Genomic DNA, 16,680 nt, shown 5'->3' with positions numbered 1-16,680 from the left:
CATATTCTCTCAACGGATCTAATTGAGAGTTAATGAGGAAACCACTGTTAATGCTATTAGCTCTTGGGAGAAAATATCATTCGAAGGCTTTCAACAAACTTCAAAGCAGACACAAAGCACAGTAATGACATTGCTGGTGGTGCAAAACGGGCTTATCTCATGCACACATCTAGCAAAGAATTTTAATGAACCCACGGGCAGTCGGATCCTGCCCTAACTTCAACCTGGACCCGGAGGATGCTTGTCGCATTGACGGGGTGTTATTTATTCGAATCCCTTCTGTAACTTACTTCAGCTATAATAGATAATCCCGCGGCCCAAAGGACCAGCAATGAGTCACACCGCAACTATTAAGATGAACAAGCATTAAAGTAAATTCCTTATTTCATTACCCTACAGCGATCCATCTTGCCCGCAACAAATTGCGGTGCATTTATGAGAAGCAATAAAAAGTAGACAAGCATGTTTCCTCTCGGTTGCTTGTTTGCGTTCTTGTTCAGAAAATCGGCGCCAAAACTGAAGAGAGCTTGGCGGAAGTGTTTCGAATTCCTCGTAGATCTTTCCCGGGCGAAGTCACACAACTTTTGGCCAACTCGTAAAAAATCTCATTCGATCGAGATGTTCCGATTGCACCGGTTTGAACTCGGGCTTTCGCTTTTATTAGTTTCACTAGTTGTGGGGCAACCTGTCTTTGGACTATGAAGTCACGGAAGAGACTGACGACTTTGATGTCAATAAACTATGCAAATTGATTGAAGAACCAGGACAACTTAATTTATTGCTTGCGTTAAGGAAGTATTTGATGGAACTCGATAGTCGTTTGAAGGTAAATGCCAAATTTAATTGATTTTCCGATTTTATGTGATGATAATGCACGAATTTCGTGTTAAGACGCTCAACCGGGAAATTTGAAATTCTCTTAAACTTTTGATTGAGAGGTATGTGGCATCTGTCAATAAATCACCGCCTTTCAGTTCAGATTCTATTTTCAAACGATTTTAACAAAGTATTTAACCAGGAACATGTTTTGGAAAGGCCATCAAAGAAAAGTATTGCTTGTATAAAACACATACCTAACTGAAGATGTTCACATTTGAGGAATTTGCTACTTGGCTAGAGCGTCTAAAGAAACCGAGCTAAGAATCAAAAACAATTAAAAGTTATAATTTGCAGAATATTGCATCTACCCCTTTTTAACTGACGTCATGCCGCTGCAGCGAAGTAATCATCAAATCAAAAATAAAAAAAGATCTTGAATATGATGGGAAGGATTTGTATTTTAAGCAATTAAATGAATCTCTACAAATTTTAACGCATGTAACCTTTACTGAGGGCGGGACTATTGGCAAATGAAATAGCCCCCGCGGATAATAGAAGAACTAGAAGAACTGATGATGATTTCAAAACATTTCCAGGGAAGGTATACGAGTGCAATCTTAAAATGCATTTATTTTGCGATCAAATTATTTGAATGAAACTGGTTATTGCTACGTCAAGAGAAAACTTAGGAGCTAGTTACTCAAAAGACATATATTATTTTAAAAAAAAATCCGATTTGTAGTTGCATACATCGATTTCAACTTTTCTACAACCGCTGACAACTAGATTTCAGAAAATGCTCCATTTTCAAAATAAAAGCATTTTAAGATTGCACTTGTATATCTCTTCGTGGACAATTTTGATATCATCATCCCATTCATAGTTCACATTTTTTTCCACGGGAGCTAAGTTTGATTTGCCAATTTGCCTGCATTTCACAGGGAACCTTCGAGGCATATAAAAGTGCCCATCCTGACCTGACTGTAAGGTAGTTTAGCTTGAAACTCATCACACTATATTGTGTGTGCTTGATTGGCAAATCAAAGCAACAAACAACAAAGAATAGAAGTGCAACCTTAAAATGGTTTTATTTTGAAATTGGAGCATTTTAATTATATCTGGTTGCTGCAGCGGTTGTAGAAAAGTGGAAATCGATGTTTGCAACTAAAAATCGGAAAATAATTTTTATTTTACATTATGTGTCTATTGAGTTATTCTTATGTTTTCTACTAACGTAGCATTAACCACATTTAAATAAAATGCTCCATTTGCATTTTAAGCTTGCACTCGGATACCTCACCGTGTAAAATTTTAAAACCATAGTTCTTTTATTCTCCACGAGTGCCAACTTTGATTTGCCAATTGTTTGCGGCAGGCTTGCTTCCACTCACTTGCTATAAAAACATGATTTTCTGAATTTTGAAATAATTAGATGTTATAATCATATTTTGTACTTGTTAGATACAAGAAGAGGTTGAAAGGCAAGTTTTTTTTTTTCCTTTATTAGAGAGATTTTTAGCCTAAGGCTAGTTCATCTCTTTTAAAAATTACAAAAAAGAATTGAGACCTCAAAAGGAGGATCCCAATCTTGGCAAGTGGGCATTTAGCTTAATTATATAAAATATTGTAAAAACACTACCAAAAGGGCCAACGAATTCAAAAGCACAAACAGAAAACACTCAAATGTTGTAAAAAAGATTCGCCTTCTTCAGGAAGGCGATGAGGGCGTCTGCTGCCGGGGACTCGTCGCCAAGCAGACTTCGTATGCTGGTTCTCTCCAGATCGAAGGCAACCCGAAGGTCCTCGAGCTCCACACAGTTGATGAGGATGTGTTCTACGGAGGCTGGCACTCCGCAGGTTATGGGAGGCCCTGCTATGCCCGGTGCGCAGCCTGGACACCACTTGCTGCTCCTTGAGGCTCGGTCGATCCTTCCAGGGATCGGTGGTCGCCTTGATTTTTCGTAGTTGGTGAGTTCGATTGTTCCTCCACTCGTTGTCCCACGCTCTCCGAACCGTCCGCTTGATCCATTTCTTGATGTCCTGGAACGGAACATTGTCAGAGAACCTGGGTCCGATGGGGCCTGAGCCGGCGAGGTGGTCGGCGATCACGTTCCCCTGGATGCCACAGTGCCCGGGTACCCACATGTATACGGTGTTGGGCGGCGCATGCGTTAACGTCCCTTGTATCCACGGATGCTTTGGTGCTTCATCGGTTAGGGCCATTATTGCGCTTTGTGAGTCGGTAACGATGAGGATCGGCCGATTGGCCGGAAGGGTGGTTGCGTGAAAGACGGCCGCTGCCTCAGCGGAAAACACCGAGCACTGGGCCGGAAGTGAATTGCTGACGACCAAACTATCTCCTGAAACCCCCATTCCCACTCACCTGATTTCGTGATCTTGATAGTGCGCCCCGAGAGTTTCGACGACTGTCCGGTGCAAAGGCAGTGAGTTGTCTCCTGCCCTGAAGCGGTCCTTGATTCGGCTGTCGATTCTGATCTGATGTGATTGCCAACTTTTGTCTCCGTGCCAGTGGACCCTGGCCACTGGAGGGAGATCTACGTCGGCGACCGTGCGGAGGAGTCGGTTCGCCTCGTCGAGGAGAAAGATCCTGCTGTTTCCCGACGTTTTAGCGAGGAAGGCAGCGGCTTTGGTAGCGGTAGCTGCGGTGTAGACGAGCCGAAAAGGCAGAATACCGGCTTCAACGCACGCGGCGTCGGCCGGGGTGGAAGGCAGGAGACCGGAGACTGTTCTTACGTATCCGTTGTAGACCGGTTCCAAGATTTGGACGGCTTTCTCGGCGGCAAGGCACGTTAGTTCTACGCCGTACAATAGGCGACTGTCGATGATGGCTCGGGCTAAAGGGTGATACGGTCAAAATTTGGTCAATATCAACTTGACGTATTTCTTTCAATTTTGCATTTAAAAAACCTGAACACCCCTCATTTTGAAGGTGTGTGTGTGTAGAATGTTGCTTCTATTTTGATTTTGGAATTCACTCTTCAGTTGTCAAAATGCCGTCCAAGCAAGAAGAGCAGCGTATCAAAATTTTGCTCGCGCATCGCGAAAATCCGAGCTACTCGCACGCAAAGTTGGCAAAATCGCTAAAAGTTGCCAATTCAACCGTTACAAATGTAATTAAAGTGTTTGGGGAACGTTTGTCGACAGCCAAGAAGTCTGGATCGGGGGGAAATCGAAAACCGGAAGCCGCTGAGACGACAAAGAGAGTTACCGGTAGTTTCAAGCGAAACCCTAACCTCTCTCTCCGAGATGCCGCAAATAAGCTGGGTGTATCGTCTACAACCGTGCATCGAGCCAAAAAACGAGCCGGACTATCGACTTACAAGAAGGTAGTGACTCCAAATCGCGATGATAAACAAAATACGACAGCCAAAGCGTGATCCCGGAGGCTGTACACGACGATGCTTACGAAGTTTGACTGCGTGGTAATGGACGACGAAACCTACGTCAAAGCCGACTACAAGCAGCTTCCGGGACAGGAGTTTTATACGGCAAAAGGAAGGGGAAAGGTAGCAGATGTTTTCAAGCACATGAAACTGTCAAAGTTCGCAAAGAAATATCTGGTTTGGCAAGCCATCTGTACCTGTGGCTTGAAAAGCAGCATTTTCATAGCTTCCGGGACTGTCAACCAAGAAATTTACGTGAAAGAGTGTTTGAATAAACGTCTGCTGCCTTTCCTGAAGAAACACGGTTGTTCCGTACTGTTTTGGCCGGATTTGGCATCTTGCCATTACGGTAAAAAGGCCATGGAGTGGTACGCCGCCAACAACGTGCAGGTGGTTCCCAAGGACAAGAACCCTCCCAACACGCCAGAGCTCCGCCCAATTGAGAAATACTGGGCTATTGTCAAGCGGAACCTAAAGAAGACCAAAAAAACTGCTAAGGGCGAGCAGCAGTTCAAGGCAAACTGGCTTTCTGCGGCGAAGAAGGTGGACAAGGTGGCTGTACAAAATCTGATGGCAGGGGTCAAGCGTAAGGCCCGGCAATTCGGATTTGGAAAAGCGGAAGCCTAACTGAATATTTTTCCTGAATTTTATACTAATTGAACTTGAAAAAGAAATTTAATTTGATTTTTTAAATAAACGATTTCACCGATTTACACGCGTTTTCCTTTGACCAAATTTTAACCGTATCACCCTTTACTCGGAAGCGGATTTCACGGTTGTTGGATCGGTGGGGGCAGGAGATGGTCTTCATCAGGTTGGATCGACTACGACAGTCCTTCTTCACCTGTTGGAAGTGCGGCTCGAGGGATAGGTTCCGATCGAGGAGCACTCCCAGGACCCTTATTGTGTTTTTGGTCGGTATCGCTTGCTGTTTGATCATGATGGGCTGTCCGTTGTTCCGATGCCGGGTGGTGCATATATGGCAGCGCACGCTCTTGCCGGCGGGAAGCTGGAACCCAACGGAGTCAGCCCATCTGACCACCGAGGAGACTGCCGCTTGCGCCCTTAATTTCATCCTCTGCAGGGTGGGGCCCACCGTTACAATGAGGACGTTATTTTGCACACTTTCTCATTGATGTGTATTGTGTACATGCTGTCAAACTCGAAGTCATATTTTTCGATTCAACGAAAATGGAGGTGAACCAACGCGAGTTGAGAGAACAAATTCTTTCCAAACACCTGGAATTTCCTGACCTGTCGCACCGGCAGTTGGGAAAAATGTTGAACATTCACCATTCAACCGTCTCCAGAGTGTTGAAGCGGTTCCAGGAGCGGTTGACGTTGGACCACGGCAAAGGAGCTGGAAGAAAACCGGGACCGGAGAACAAAAAGACGGAGGGAAAGGTGAAGCGGATGATTAAAGCAAATCCCAACGTCTCAAGCCGTGATTTGGCTAAAAAGATCGGCATGTCGCAGAGCTACGTCCAGAATGCAAAGAAGAGAGCTGGACTACATACATACAAGGTACAGAACTTCCCAAACCGCGATGAGCGGCAACAATCGACGGCTAAAACTCTGGCACGGAAGCTCTACGAGAAGATGCTGACAAAATATGGCTGCTGTGTGATGGACGACGAAACGTATATAAAAGCCGATTTTAAGCAAATTCCGGGGTTGGAGTTTTTCACCGGCAAGAGCAAGTTCGATGTGGACGACAAATTTAAGAAGAAGAAAATGTCGAAGTTCGCCTCCAAATATCTCATTTGGCAGGCCATCTGCTCTTGCGGACTGAGGAGTGAGCCTTTCGTGACAAAGGGCACAGTAAATGGCGAGATCTACAAATCTGAGTGCCTCGAGAAGCGCCTTTTGCCGTTCTTGCAGCAGCACGACGAAGCTCCGCTATTTTGGCCAGATTTGGCATCATGCCACAGTGTCCTGGAGTGGTATGAGGCCAATTCTGTCCATTTTGTTCCAAAGGACATGAATCCGCCAAACTGTCCGGAGCTGCGCCCGGTGGAGCAGAACTGGGCAATAATGAAGCGGGAACTTCGGAAGAGCAAGAAGACAGTCAAAGACGAGAAGGACATGTTAATAAAATGGAAAAAAAAACTGAGAAACTGGTACCGGATGACACTGTAAAGACTTGGATGGAGGGCATCAAGCGAAAATGCGTTCAATTTTACACTCAAGGCTCCATCGATTAACTTTTCTTTTGATTTTTGAAGTAAATATATGTATAAAACTACCCTAAAATTTTGGTTTGATTCTAAACATTATAAGAAAATTGGCATGACATTTTCGGTGTCGCAATAATTTCGTGTTCGCCCTTTAATGTACATAGTCTGGATCCATTTCTTTCCAGGTACGGGTCAATGTTTGTCTGAGGCTTGCTGTACTCGGGTGGCGTTTAGAACAGGCCTTGGCCTTCATGACGCGCCATATTGAGTAATCCAGCGGCTTAAGATCGGGGCTGGATGGCGGCCACATATCCTTCGCCCAGAACGGAAGATGTTCCTGCAACCACTTCTGAGAGCGGTTCGAGGTGTGGCACGGAGCCCCATCTTGTTGAAATACAACAATTGGCTTCGGACCGTACTGTTCTTTGATCCACGGAAGAACATATTTACTTAAAATCCCGATGTAGACCTCCGTGTTGACCTTGTCGCCTTCTGGAATGAACACCGGGTCCATTTTTTTTGCCATCGGAAGCCACCAATCCAAACACCATAACGCTAGCAGGATGCTTGGTTAGATACACGTTTTTGTGCTCGTCGGCTACGTCTTTTACCGGAAGAGAACTAATATACCGGTCGGTTCTGGAATTTGATACGGGGTCGACGGTAAACATGCTCTCGTCGGTGAACAGGATTACCGGATTTTTCCGCTTAAGGAAGTTCAAGATTTTCTTGCATCGTTCGACTCGTAGCTCCCGGATGCGGTTGGTAATCATGTGAGTTTTTTACCGTGCCCTTGACTTCGCCCCGCAGTCTTCCTTTACGATCTTCCGTGCCGTAAAGTCACTGATCCCGTGTTCCTTTGCCATTTTCCTTATTGAACGCACTGGATTCACCAGAATCTTCCTTTTGATGGCAGTGATAACCCTCGGAACCCGAGCTGACCTCGGACGACCTGTGGCCACCTTCGCGGATAGTTGTCCTTTCTTTTCTTGGCCTAAAACCCTTTTAACGGTCCACCGGGACACTCCCACGGCGATTGAAATGTCTTTTTGTGACATTTGCGCGTGGGACAAATCACGAATACGCTGCCACTTCGTCATGGTGCAACTGTCAAACTAAGTAAATCATTTTCATTTATACACAGCCTACTACGGTATGAGCTATAGGTTACGTGCATGCAAAGAAAACCAAGGCATGCACAGGTGAAACGGGAACCTTATTTGTACGATGGTGCAAACATTATCACGCATACGGTAGATATCCCCAATTTTTGTTAAAACAAATGAATAAATTCAAACTAATTTTATACCAGTTCAAAAAATAACATGCCACAATTTGTTTTCTTCATATTATTGAGAGTAATACCCCGTTCACATTACAGCGTATATCACGTGATATACGCTGTCTTGCAATGTCTAGTTTTCACTAGAAATCCTATGTATGAGTGCTCATTGCAAGACAGCCGGAATTCCACGCACCGACGCTTTGGCAGACCTGAATTCACACCGCGCGTTCCTACTTAGTGAACGCACACAACGACTGCAGTAAACTAGGGAGGCCGCTCGCAAATTTTACAGTCCTCCAAATTTTCAACGGCACTGACGCACTCTACTAAAGGAAGTAACGACGACTATTCCCATGCAAGGGAATTATTATTATCGAATGACGACACTACATGAGGTAGACCCTACTAATGTAAGTAATACTGACCCTTCAAAAATCTCTTCACTTCCTCAACAGAATGCCACTGAAATTTTGGTGTATTGCCAAAATTTCAATCGCATGAAAAGCCCAGCTAAAATGAAAGAAATCCACCAGAATATTCTATCTTCTTCTTTTCAAATAATTCTTGGAACTGAAACAAGCTGGGACGAAAGCGTCAGAAGCGAAGAAATTTTTGGAAACAATTTTAATGTATTCCGGCACGACAGGAATTTTCAACTCTGTAATAAAAAGTCTGGTGGTGGAGTGCTCATTGCCATCAATGCTGACTTTACTTCTGAAGAAATCATAACAAATAAGCACAAGGAATTCGAAAATGTCTGGGTCAAAGCACTTATTGCCGGTGAAATACACATTTTTTCTTCTGTGTATTTTCCACCTAAACATGCCCACAAGCAGTCGTTTGAACTATTTTTTTCAAATTGTAGAAACTATAATGTCAAATATGGAACCAGAAGTGAAACTGCATATTTATGGCGACTTCAATCAACGAAACGCAGACTTTATTACAGACATTGAAAATGAATCATTTTTACTCCCGGTTGTAGGTGAAGCCGAAACATTTCAATTCTTATTCGACAAAATATCTTATTTTGGTCTTAATTAAATAAACCATGTAAAAAATCAACAAGACTCATATTTAGACCTTTTATTTACAAATTGTACTGAAGACTTCTGTGTGGATGCATCATTAGCACCTTTATGGAAAAATGAAGTTTTTCACACAGCAATTGAATACTAAAATTCTTCCTCCTCCAGCGACTGGGAATACGAGGAAGTGCCGAAATACCATAAAGCAAATTACGAAGAAGCCAAACATAGACTATGTACAATAAATTGGCAAAATTTAATAAGTATTGAAGGAAATGTCGATACTGAAGTAGAAAAATTTCAAGCCTTATTTTAGAAACTGTACCATCCAAAAAAAAAAAGAAGACGAACACAAAACAATAAACTACCCGCATGGTTCAATCCACAACTGAAAAATTTGAAGAATAAAAAACAGAAAGCTCATAAACTATACAAAAAAGAAAAAACTGAAACCAATTTGCGAAACTATCAAAACTTATGCAACCATTTAAATAAATACAGCCATCAACTCTGCATATGAGGACTATAACCGCAAAGCCGAAAATGAAGTCAAATCATGTCCTAAGAACTTTTTTAATTATGTAAACACGAAATTAAAAAGCAGCAATTTTCCTTCGCGAATGAATTTGGATGCAAATGTAGGTGAGAATTCTTCTGAAATCTGGAATCTCTTTGCAAATTTCTTCCAATAAGTATATACCACATTTTCCGAAGAAAATCGTGACCACGATTTCTTTGCATTCATTCCTGAAATTTCTAAAAACATCTCTGTCAACCAACTTTCTCAACATGAAGTCCTCAATGCACTAACAAACTTAAACGCGTCGAAAGGGTCTGGACCTAACGGCATCGCACACATATTTTTGAAAAACCTTTCTGAAGAACTCACATTTCCTCTAGAGCGTCTTTTCAACATGTCTCTGAAAAATGGAAAATTCTCCGAGAGATTTGGAAATCATCTTTTTTGGTACCAATTTTCAAATAAGGTGAAATTGTCGTGGAATTGCTATTATTTCTTGCATTCCACAACGTTTTGAATCAATCGTAAACGGCAATATTTTTCAGCAGGTGAAAAATCTAATTACAAGTAAACAGCACGGCTTTTTTATAGGTCGCTCAACTACCTCTAATCTTCTAGAATATGTATCTTTAATTCTTAAAGCGTTGGACAGTGGCAAGCACGTTGAAGCGCTATACACCGACTTCAGTAAAGCATTTGACCGCATCGGCATACCATTATTAATCCTCAAATTGCAGAAAATAGAAATGGAGCCTGGATTTTTGAATTGGATTCAATCATACCTAACACATCGTAAACAAATAGTCCGCTTTCAAAATAAACTTTCAGAACCAATTAATTTCAGTCAACTCTGGGGTAGCCCAGGGTTCTCATTTAGGCCCACTTCTTTTTATTTTGTATATAAACGACCTTTCCTACATACTTAAAAAAATAAAACTGCTTTTATATGCAGACGACATGAAGCTCTTTATGGAAATAAGTAATTCTAGCGATGCAAAAGAATTCCAGAATGAAATCAATATACACAGCAAAAAAATAATTTTGATATCACGTCAAAGTGGATGCACTACAATCATGTCGAAAATATGCTGTAATATTACTTGCTAAAAAGGACAAAATTATCATTAATACAATGCATGAACTGACATTACGCTGCTTTTACTGCATTTGTTTATTTATGTGGTCATAAAAATTACATGAAATTTTCGACATGATTGTAGTGCATCCACTTTGATGTGATATCAAAATTATTTTTTTGCTGTGTATTCCACACCTGGTGTGGTAAAAGTCTACTTCAACTGAACGTAAAAAAAATGTACTGCAGTAGCATTTTGCAGAAAAATCGAAACACCGCATATTGAAACATCATTAGCCAACCAAATAGTAGAAAAAAGCAAAATTGTAAGAGATCTAGGTGGAATCCTACACACTTAGAAAAATTTCTGTAAATTTAGGTGATCTGAGACTGACATATACGAGCGTCAATTATGACACAAAATTGAGTCATAATAGACGCGAAATTCAGCTCAATCAAACGTACTTTTCGTCGAGTAACGAACTTTTCAGTCTCGGAGCACTTAATTTTACATGACATGTTTGTTTACGTCTCATCCTTTATGTCAAAGATGGATTCCGTCACGTGTAAAATTAGGTATTTCTAAGTGTGTAGACTCCAAACTAACTTTTATAGAACATTATAATACTATCATTAGTAAAGCAAACAGAATGCTAGGCTTCATTAAAAGGTTCAGTCATAATTTCGAAGACCCATACATCAAGCTATTATATACCACATCAATTCTGGAATACTGCAACCTAGTGTGGAATCCATACATTTCCATACACGAAGAACGCATTGAATCTGTCCAAAAACATTTCCTTTTATATGCTTTACGTAAATTGAATTGGACTGCATTTCCATTACCATCTTATGAAGCGCGCTGCATGCTCACCAATATACAAACACTTAAGGAGCGCTGCCAATTTGCAATCCTTTTCTTAATCAACGACATTATTTCAATGCGCATAGATTCGGCAGAAATTCTCGCACAATTAAACTTTTGCACAACTTGTCGATATCTTAGAACACGGAATTTATTTTCTGAAAAATCGTACAGAACAAACTATGCAAACAATAGCCCAATCAATGGGATGATGCGCCTGTATAATTTGCATTGCAGAACTATTGACATCACTATGTCCAAGCAGCAAATAAAAACTAGGCTAAAACAGAATAGAATGAATGCATAGTATGTAAGTAGAAGTATTGTAATAATAATTGTTAGTAGTCTACACTGGCTTGACGAAATAAATAAATAAATACTTTCCAAAGTGATTTCAAAATTTCTTAAGTAATTCAGTAATTTCCGAAGTTATTCTGAACATTTCTGAAGTGAACTTTCTGAAGCGATTCTAAACTTTTGTTATGTCATTCATTTCTATTCAAAGTGAATCACTAAATTTGCGGAAATGATTTCAAACTCTTCACAAAATACTGAAATAATTCCAATCTTTTTCGAAGTGGTTCAGTATTTTCCGAAGTGACTCCGAACATTTCTTAATAGATTCAGTACTTTCAGAAGTGATTCTAAGCATTGCTGAGTCGATTCAACACTTTGCGAAGTGAATCGGTGCTTTCCTGTAAGAAATTGATCAAAACTATCCAGCAGTGATTCAGTACTTGCTGAAGTGATCCTTATCTTAAGTAATTCAATACTTTTCTGGAGCTACTCAATCTTTTTTTTTAATGATCCTGATCACTTTTGAAGTGATTCAATACTTTCCAAAGTGATTCAGAACTTTCTTTAAGTGATTCAACACTTTCCAAAGTGGTTTTGAAGTTTATTGAATTGGGTAAACCTAGTGTGTGTTGTAATACTTTTCTAAGCGATTCCATATTATGACTGGTAGTGTTTTCAAGAGATTCCTAACTTTTCAAGTCTGGCTCACTTCATATTCAAATGATTCCAAGCTTTTCAGGTGTCATTTACTGAATATTTGAGTGATTCCAAATTATTCAGTTAAAATTTTCAAGTAATTCCAAATGTTTCAGGTCTGGTATTAGTGATTCCAAAATGTTCAGGTCTTATTCATTTTGCTTTCGAGTGATTCCAAAGCTTTCAGAACTGTTTCATTTCATATTCATTTCAAAACGAACTAAGCGTTTTCCACTCAGCCATGACCTTCTGAACTTCTTTGCTGAAGACTCGAACTTTCTAGGTAATCGGGATCACGATATAACATTATTACAAAAATGCTTATTTTTGCATACACACTAGCGACACGTAACAATACTAACCATCTGCCGGACGTCCTTGGTATTCTAAACAACTTTGCTGAAGACTCGAGTTTTCCATCAGATTGGAATCACGAGTTAAAATAATTTCAAAAATGGTCAACTTATCATGCACACTAGTGCCACGTACCGATAGAATTCCGAATCAAGCTGCCTACTCTCTGAATGTCCTTGGCCTTTTGAAAAAAAAAAAAAACTTTGCTGAAGACTTGAACTTTCTAGATGGTAGGGATCACACACAGTTCAAAAAAGTAGCGTAAATTTCTGTTCAGTATGATGCACATAAATGGACCGTCATATATCATATAAGTTTACATTATACATCATGTAAAGCTCTGAGACATTTCATGCAATGTAGCAAATATTGTATACAAAAGCCTATTGTTGTAAACAATATTTTTTACAAGTTGCTCGATTGCGTGAAATGAAATACAAGTTTACGTGAATGATTGTTTACATCACTATTAAAATTCAGAATTTTTATCTGTGTAGATAAAACAACGGTTATTGTATTTTCCTTGGGTTGTTGGCCGTCAAAACCTCCTCCAACTGCTTTGAATGCTGGTAATACCTTTTCCTCGGACTAACATGACTAACATGATTCATGAAATTCAGAAGGTTGTTGCCTAAAGTGTCGAGGTACGTAGAGATATTGAGTTGCAGAACTTCGAAATATAGAGAGTTAAATGCCACGACTAAACATCACACTCAGAACCTCTCATGAGCAAAAATTTCGACCGGTGGAAAAAAAAAAAATCAAATTTTACTTTCAATGTATTTAGTTTTCCAAAGTGGTTTTACAACTTAACACACCAACAACTTCCATCAGCGAACAACACTTAAAGTTCAAACGTCTTATTCTTGAAAACACATTTAAAATAGTTGTACGCCTTATCCTCCTGGGTTTCACCGGTCGGTCTGAAGCACTTTCCAACAATATCCCGCACCTCCTTGGCATCGTATTTCATTGCCATAAAGTTTACCACGGCGTCCCGGTCGATAACTCCTTCCGATTCCCATAAGCCCAAACCAGCCAGCATGCAGTTGGCAAATTTCTATAAGTGTTAGACGAATCAAATATTAGTTCGAAGGATTTAATTCCAGCGCTTAATTAACCTTGGTCGTCTGGTCCTCCAGCATGTTACGGTTATACATCACACGCTCAACCAAATCCGAATCGAATGGGATGTCAAGCTTTTTGTAGCACTGCTTCGTCACTTCCATAATCTCTGCCATTTGCTGTTTACTGTAGTCAGCCTAAAAGATGCGAATGATGCAATATTAATGTAAGTGACTGCCGATTGGTACTCTGAATTAATTATTCTACTTGCCGAGCAGCAGCCGAAAGCTATCACTGAAATCAGCAGAAAGATTTTCATTGCTGTAGAAATGCTTTTTTCTTGAAACGGTTTGCAGCGGTTGAGAAGGTAAAGCAGATTGAATGCATTTGAAACATGGGTACTTGCTTTTATGGATGCACTGAATGTTCGGTAATTGTATTGTGGCTTATCTGCAAACGGTGATGCTCATTACAGGTCATCGAGTGCATGGTGAAATTTGTATTTTTTTGGTGTGTGTTTTATTGAAGATACCTTGTGTGTCGTCGTTTTGATTTTATAATTATATGTGAGTTCCTTTGACGATATGACGATTTTAAACATCAGCTAAGGTTTTGGCTACGAGTGATAAGAAAAACATTGACTGTATTTGTGTTTTATGGTTTACATGGTTTGTAGACAGAGTGGGCAATATGTTTTTATATTTTTTCTTGAGAGGGTTTTCTACACAACATATCAAAAAATCAGCGAAGCATTTTTTTTTTTTAGTTTTTGAGTTATATTTCTTTAAGATATCAAGTTTTGGATTTTTTCTCAATACTCCTATTCGACTAGATTACCATGCGTCTTTATTTATGTATAGCTAACACAGTCTCATAGTATATACCTATTTGACAGCGATGGCGCTTGTCAAAATCCCTGAACACTGGACACCTCCGAAGCCTAGTGAACAGCTCTGATGTTTGCAGATCCTCCCTAAAGTAGGCCTAATATACCCGCTCAAAAGTTTTCATAGTATTATGGTATGGTATGGCATGGTATTATGAAATCATAACACGACATAATGATATGTTGTATTTGTAAGCTACAAGAGGTTGTAAGGACAGTGTTGTTCACATAAATCCTGTCCATTTTGCTTTGAAAGCGATGTTCTAATCGTTGTTCGCATAGAATGAAGAATAGGTGAGAGGATAATAAAGCGAAATTTGCAGGTTTTATGTGTTTAACACAAACCTTTCAACCTCTTCCTATTACTTTCAGTTACAAAATATCATCAGAACATCTTATGATTCCATAATCCCATTAAACATTGTTTTAATGGGAAATAAGTAACCCAGAATAAACACTTTCTTCTTTTTTTTTAGACGAGAAGTTCTACAAACTTGAAAGATATTAAAGGTTGAACACGAAAAAAATCGGAAATGAATATCTTGTTGGAATTTAAAATGCTTTTAATTTTTCATAGTTTAAATTCAATTTCCCCTTGAAATCTTTCAAGTAAATTGCAGTTCCTCCCTTTCTCTTCAGTATGTGCTTCCCAATTGACCAGTATTCCTCTATTGGCCTTAGTTCCGGAGTATTGGCAGGATTCATCTCCTGGGAACCACTGTGACACCATATTCACTGTTCCACTGTTTGTTGGAATTTGAGTTGTGGCAGCTTGTCAAGTCCGGCCAGAATGCTGCTCCAGAAAAGGCAGTAATCTTTTCCGTAGGCACTCCTCCTGGTAAATTTGCTGGTTCATGGTCCCAAAAGTTACGAAAGTTTCGCTTTCAGCCCACAACTGCAGATTGCTTGCCAGACAAAGAACTTTTTGGGGATTTTTAACTTCTTTTTGTTTTTACAATATTCCGGGGCAACCGAGGTATAAAATTTCTTCGCCGGAATTAGATCGAAAACTGCCAGGAGCAGATAGACCGGAATTTTCGTTTCGAGCGTGCAGGATCGAATCGCGACGTGCTTGCCCCGGTGAAGTCATGATGTAAACAAATGAACTTATCCTGACAACCAATGCCTACTGTGATTTTACGCACTCTTAGCTTGATCCAGTAAAATTTTGAAAAAAAAAATATTCAAAAAAGGCCTTAATAGCAGCATTTTCAAATTGTCCGGATTTTTTCGTGTTCCAATTTGAAGAGTACTTCGATAAGCTTAGTGAACAGCAGCGAAGTCCAGCGAATTTAGAAATTTTTATAGAGATTAATATATTAAATAAAACATCTGCCTATACGAGAGAGCCGCATTGAACGCATAACTAAGGTAGGTATGCAGGATCCATGATGCATTATGAATAAAATAATTAAAAAGACAACATGATGCATTACTAACGAACACCTAAAAAAAAATCAATTCTCAACATCCCCTATATAGCCGGTATTGAGCACCACCTTTAGAAGATAAGACACCATCAAATGAACGAACAAATATTTTAGCCATAAAAGCAAGTGCCCATCATACTTATGTGCTCAATCTACATTGCCTTCTCAACCACTGCAAATCGTACCAGGAAAAAAGCACTTCTACAGCAATGAAGATCCTTCTGCTAATTTCAGTGTTAGCTTTCGGCTTCTGCTCGGTAAGTAGAATGATTGAGTCAGAGTACCAGTCACCAACATTAATATTGCTCTATTTCTCGACTCTTCTAGGCTGACTACAGTAAGCAGCAAATTGCAGAGATTATGCAAGTGACAAAGCAGTGCTACAAAAAGCTTGACATCCCATTTGATTCCGATTTGATTGAGCGTGTAATGTACAACCGAGACTTTCCTGATGACCAAACGACCAAGGTAAATTTGCATCCTTACTGAACGCTGCAAGCTTTTTTAACATTTCGTTCCAACACTCACAGAAATTCATCAATTGCATGTTGATTGACTTGGGCTTCTGGGAATCGGAAGGTGTTATCGACCGGGAGGCTGTGGTAAACTTCATGGCAGAACAATACGATTCGGAGAAGGTACGGGAAGTTGTTGGAAAGTGCTTCAGACCGACCGGAACCACCCAGGACGATAAAGCCTTCAACTATTTGAGATGTATTTTCAAGAATAAGACGTTTGATATCTGAGCGTTGTTAGTTGAGGACAATTTGTTTCAG

At 40.1% G+C, this 16,680-nt stretch overlaps 2 protein-coding genes across 2 annotated transcripts in view; both read right to left on the bottom strand.

Annotated features, from left to right (window-relative positions):
* Positions 1 to 16,680, bottom strand: part of LOC135702868 (serine-rich adhesin for platelets-like) — a 337,028-nt gene that overhangs the window by 88,858 nt on the left and 231,490 nt on the right. The gene's annotated exons all lie outside the window — the stretch shown is intronic.
* LOC135702885 (uncharacterized) lies at positions 13,368 to 13,764 on the bottom strand. The gene is made up of 2 exons (XM_065223941.1): positions 13,645 to 13,764; positions 13,368 to 13,583 (listed from the first exon to the last, which is right to left on the bottom strand). Exons 1-2 carry the CDS (start codon positions 13,762 to 13,764, stop codon positions 13,368 to 13,370), a joined length of 336 nt encoding a protein of 111 aa, XP_065080013.1.

Source organism: Ochlerotatus camptorhynchus, unplaced genomic scaffold (genome assembly GCF_037179485.1).
Source record: "Ochlerotatus camptorhynchus isolate MF236.1 unplaced genomic scaffold, CSIRO-AGI_Acam_v1.1 ptg000202l, whole genome shotgun sequence".
Lineage (NCBI taxonomy): Eukaryota > Metazoa > Arthropoda > Insecta > Diptera > Culicidae > Ochlerotatus > Ochlerotatus camptorhynchus.
The sequence above is the reverse complement of the archived record's forward strand: the minus strand, read 5'-3'. Positions and strand labels throughout refer to the sequence as shown.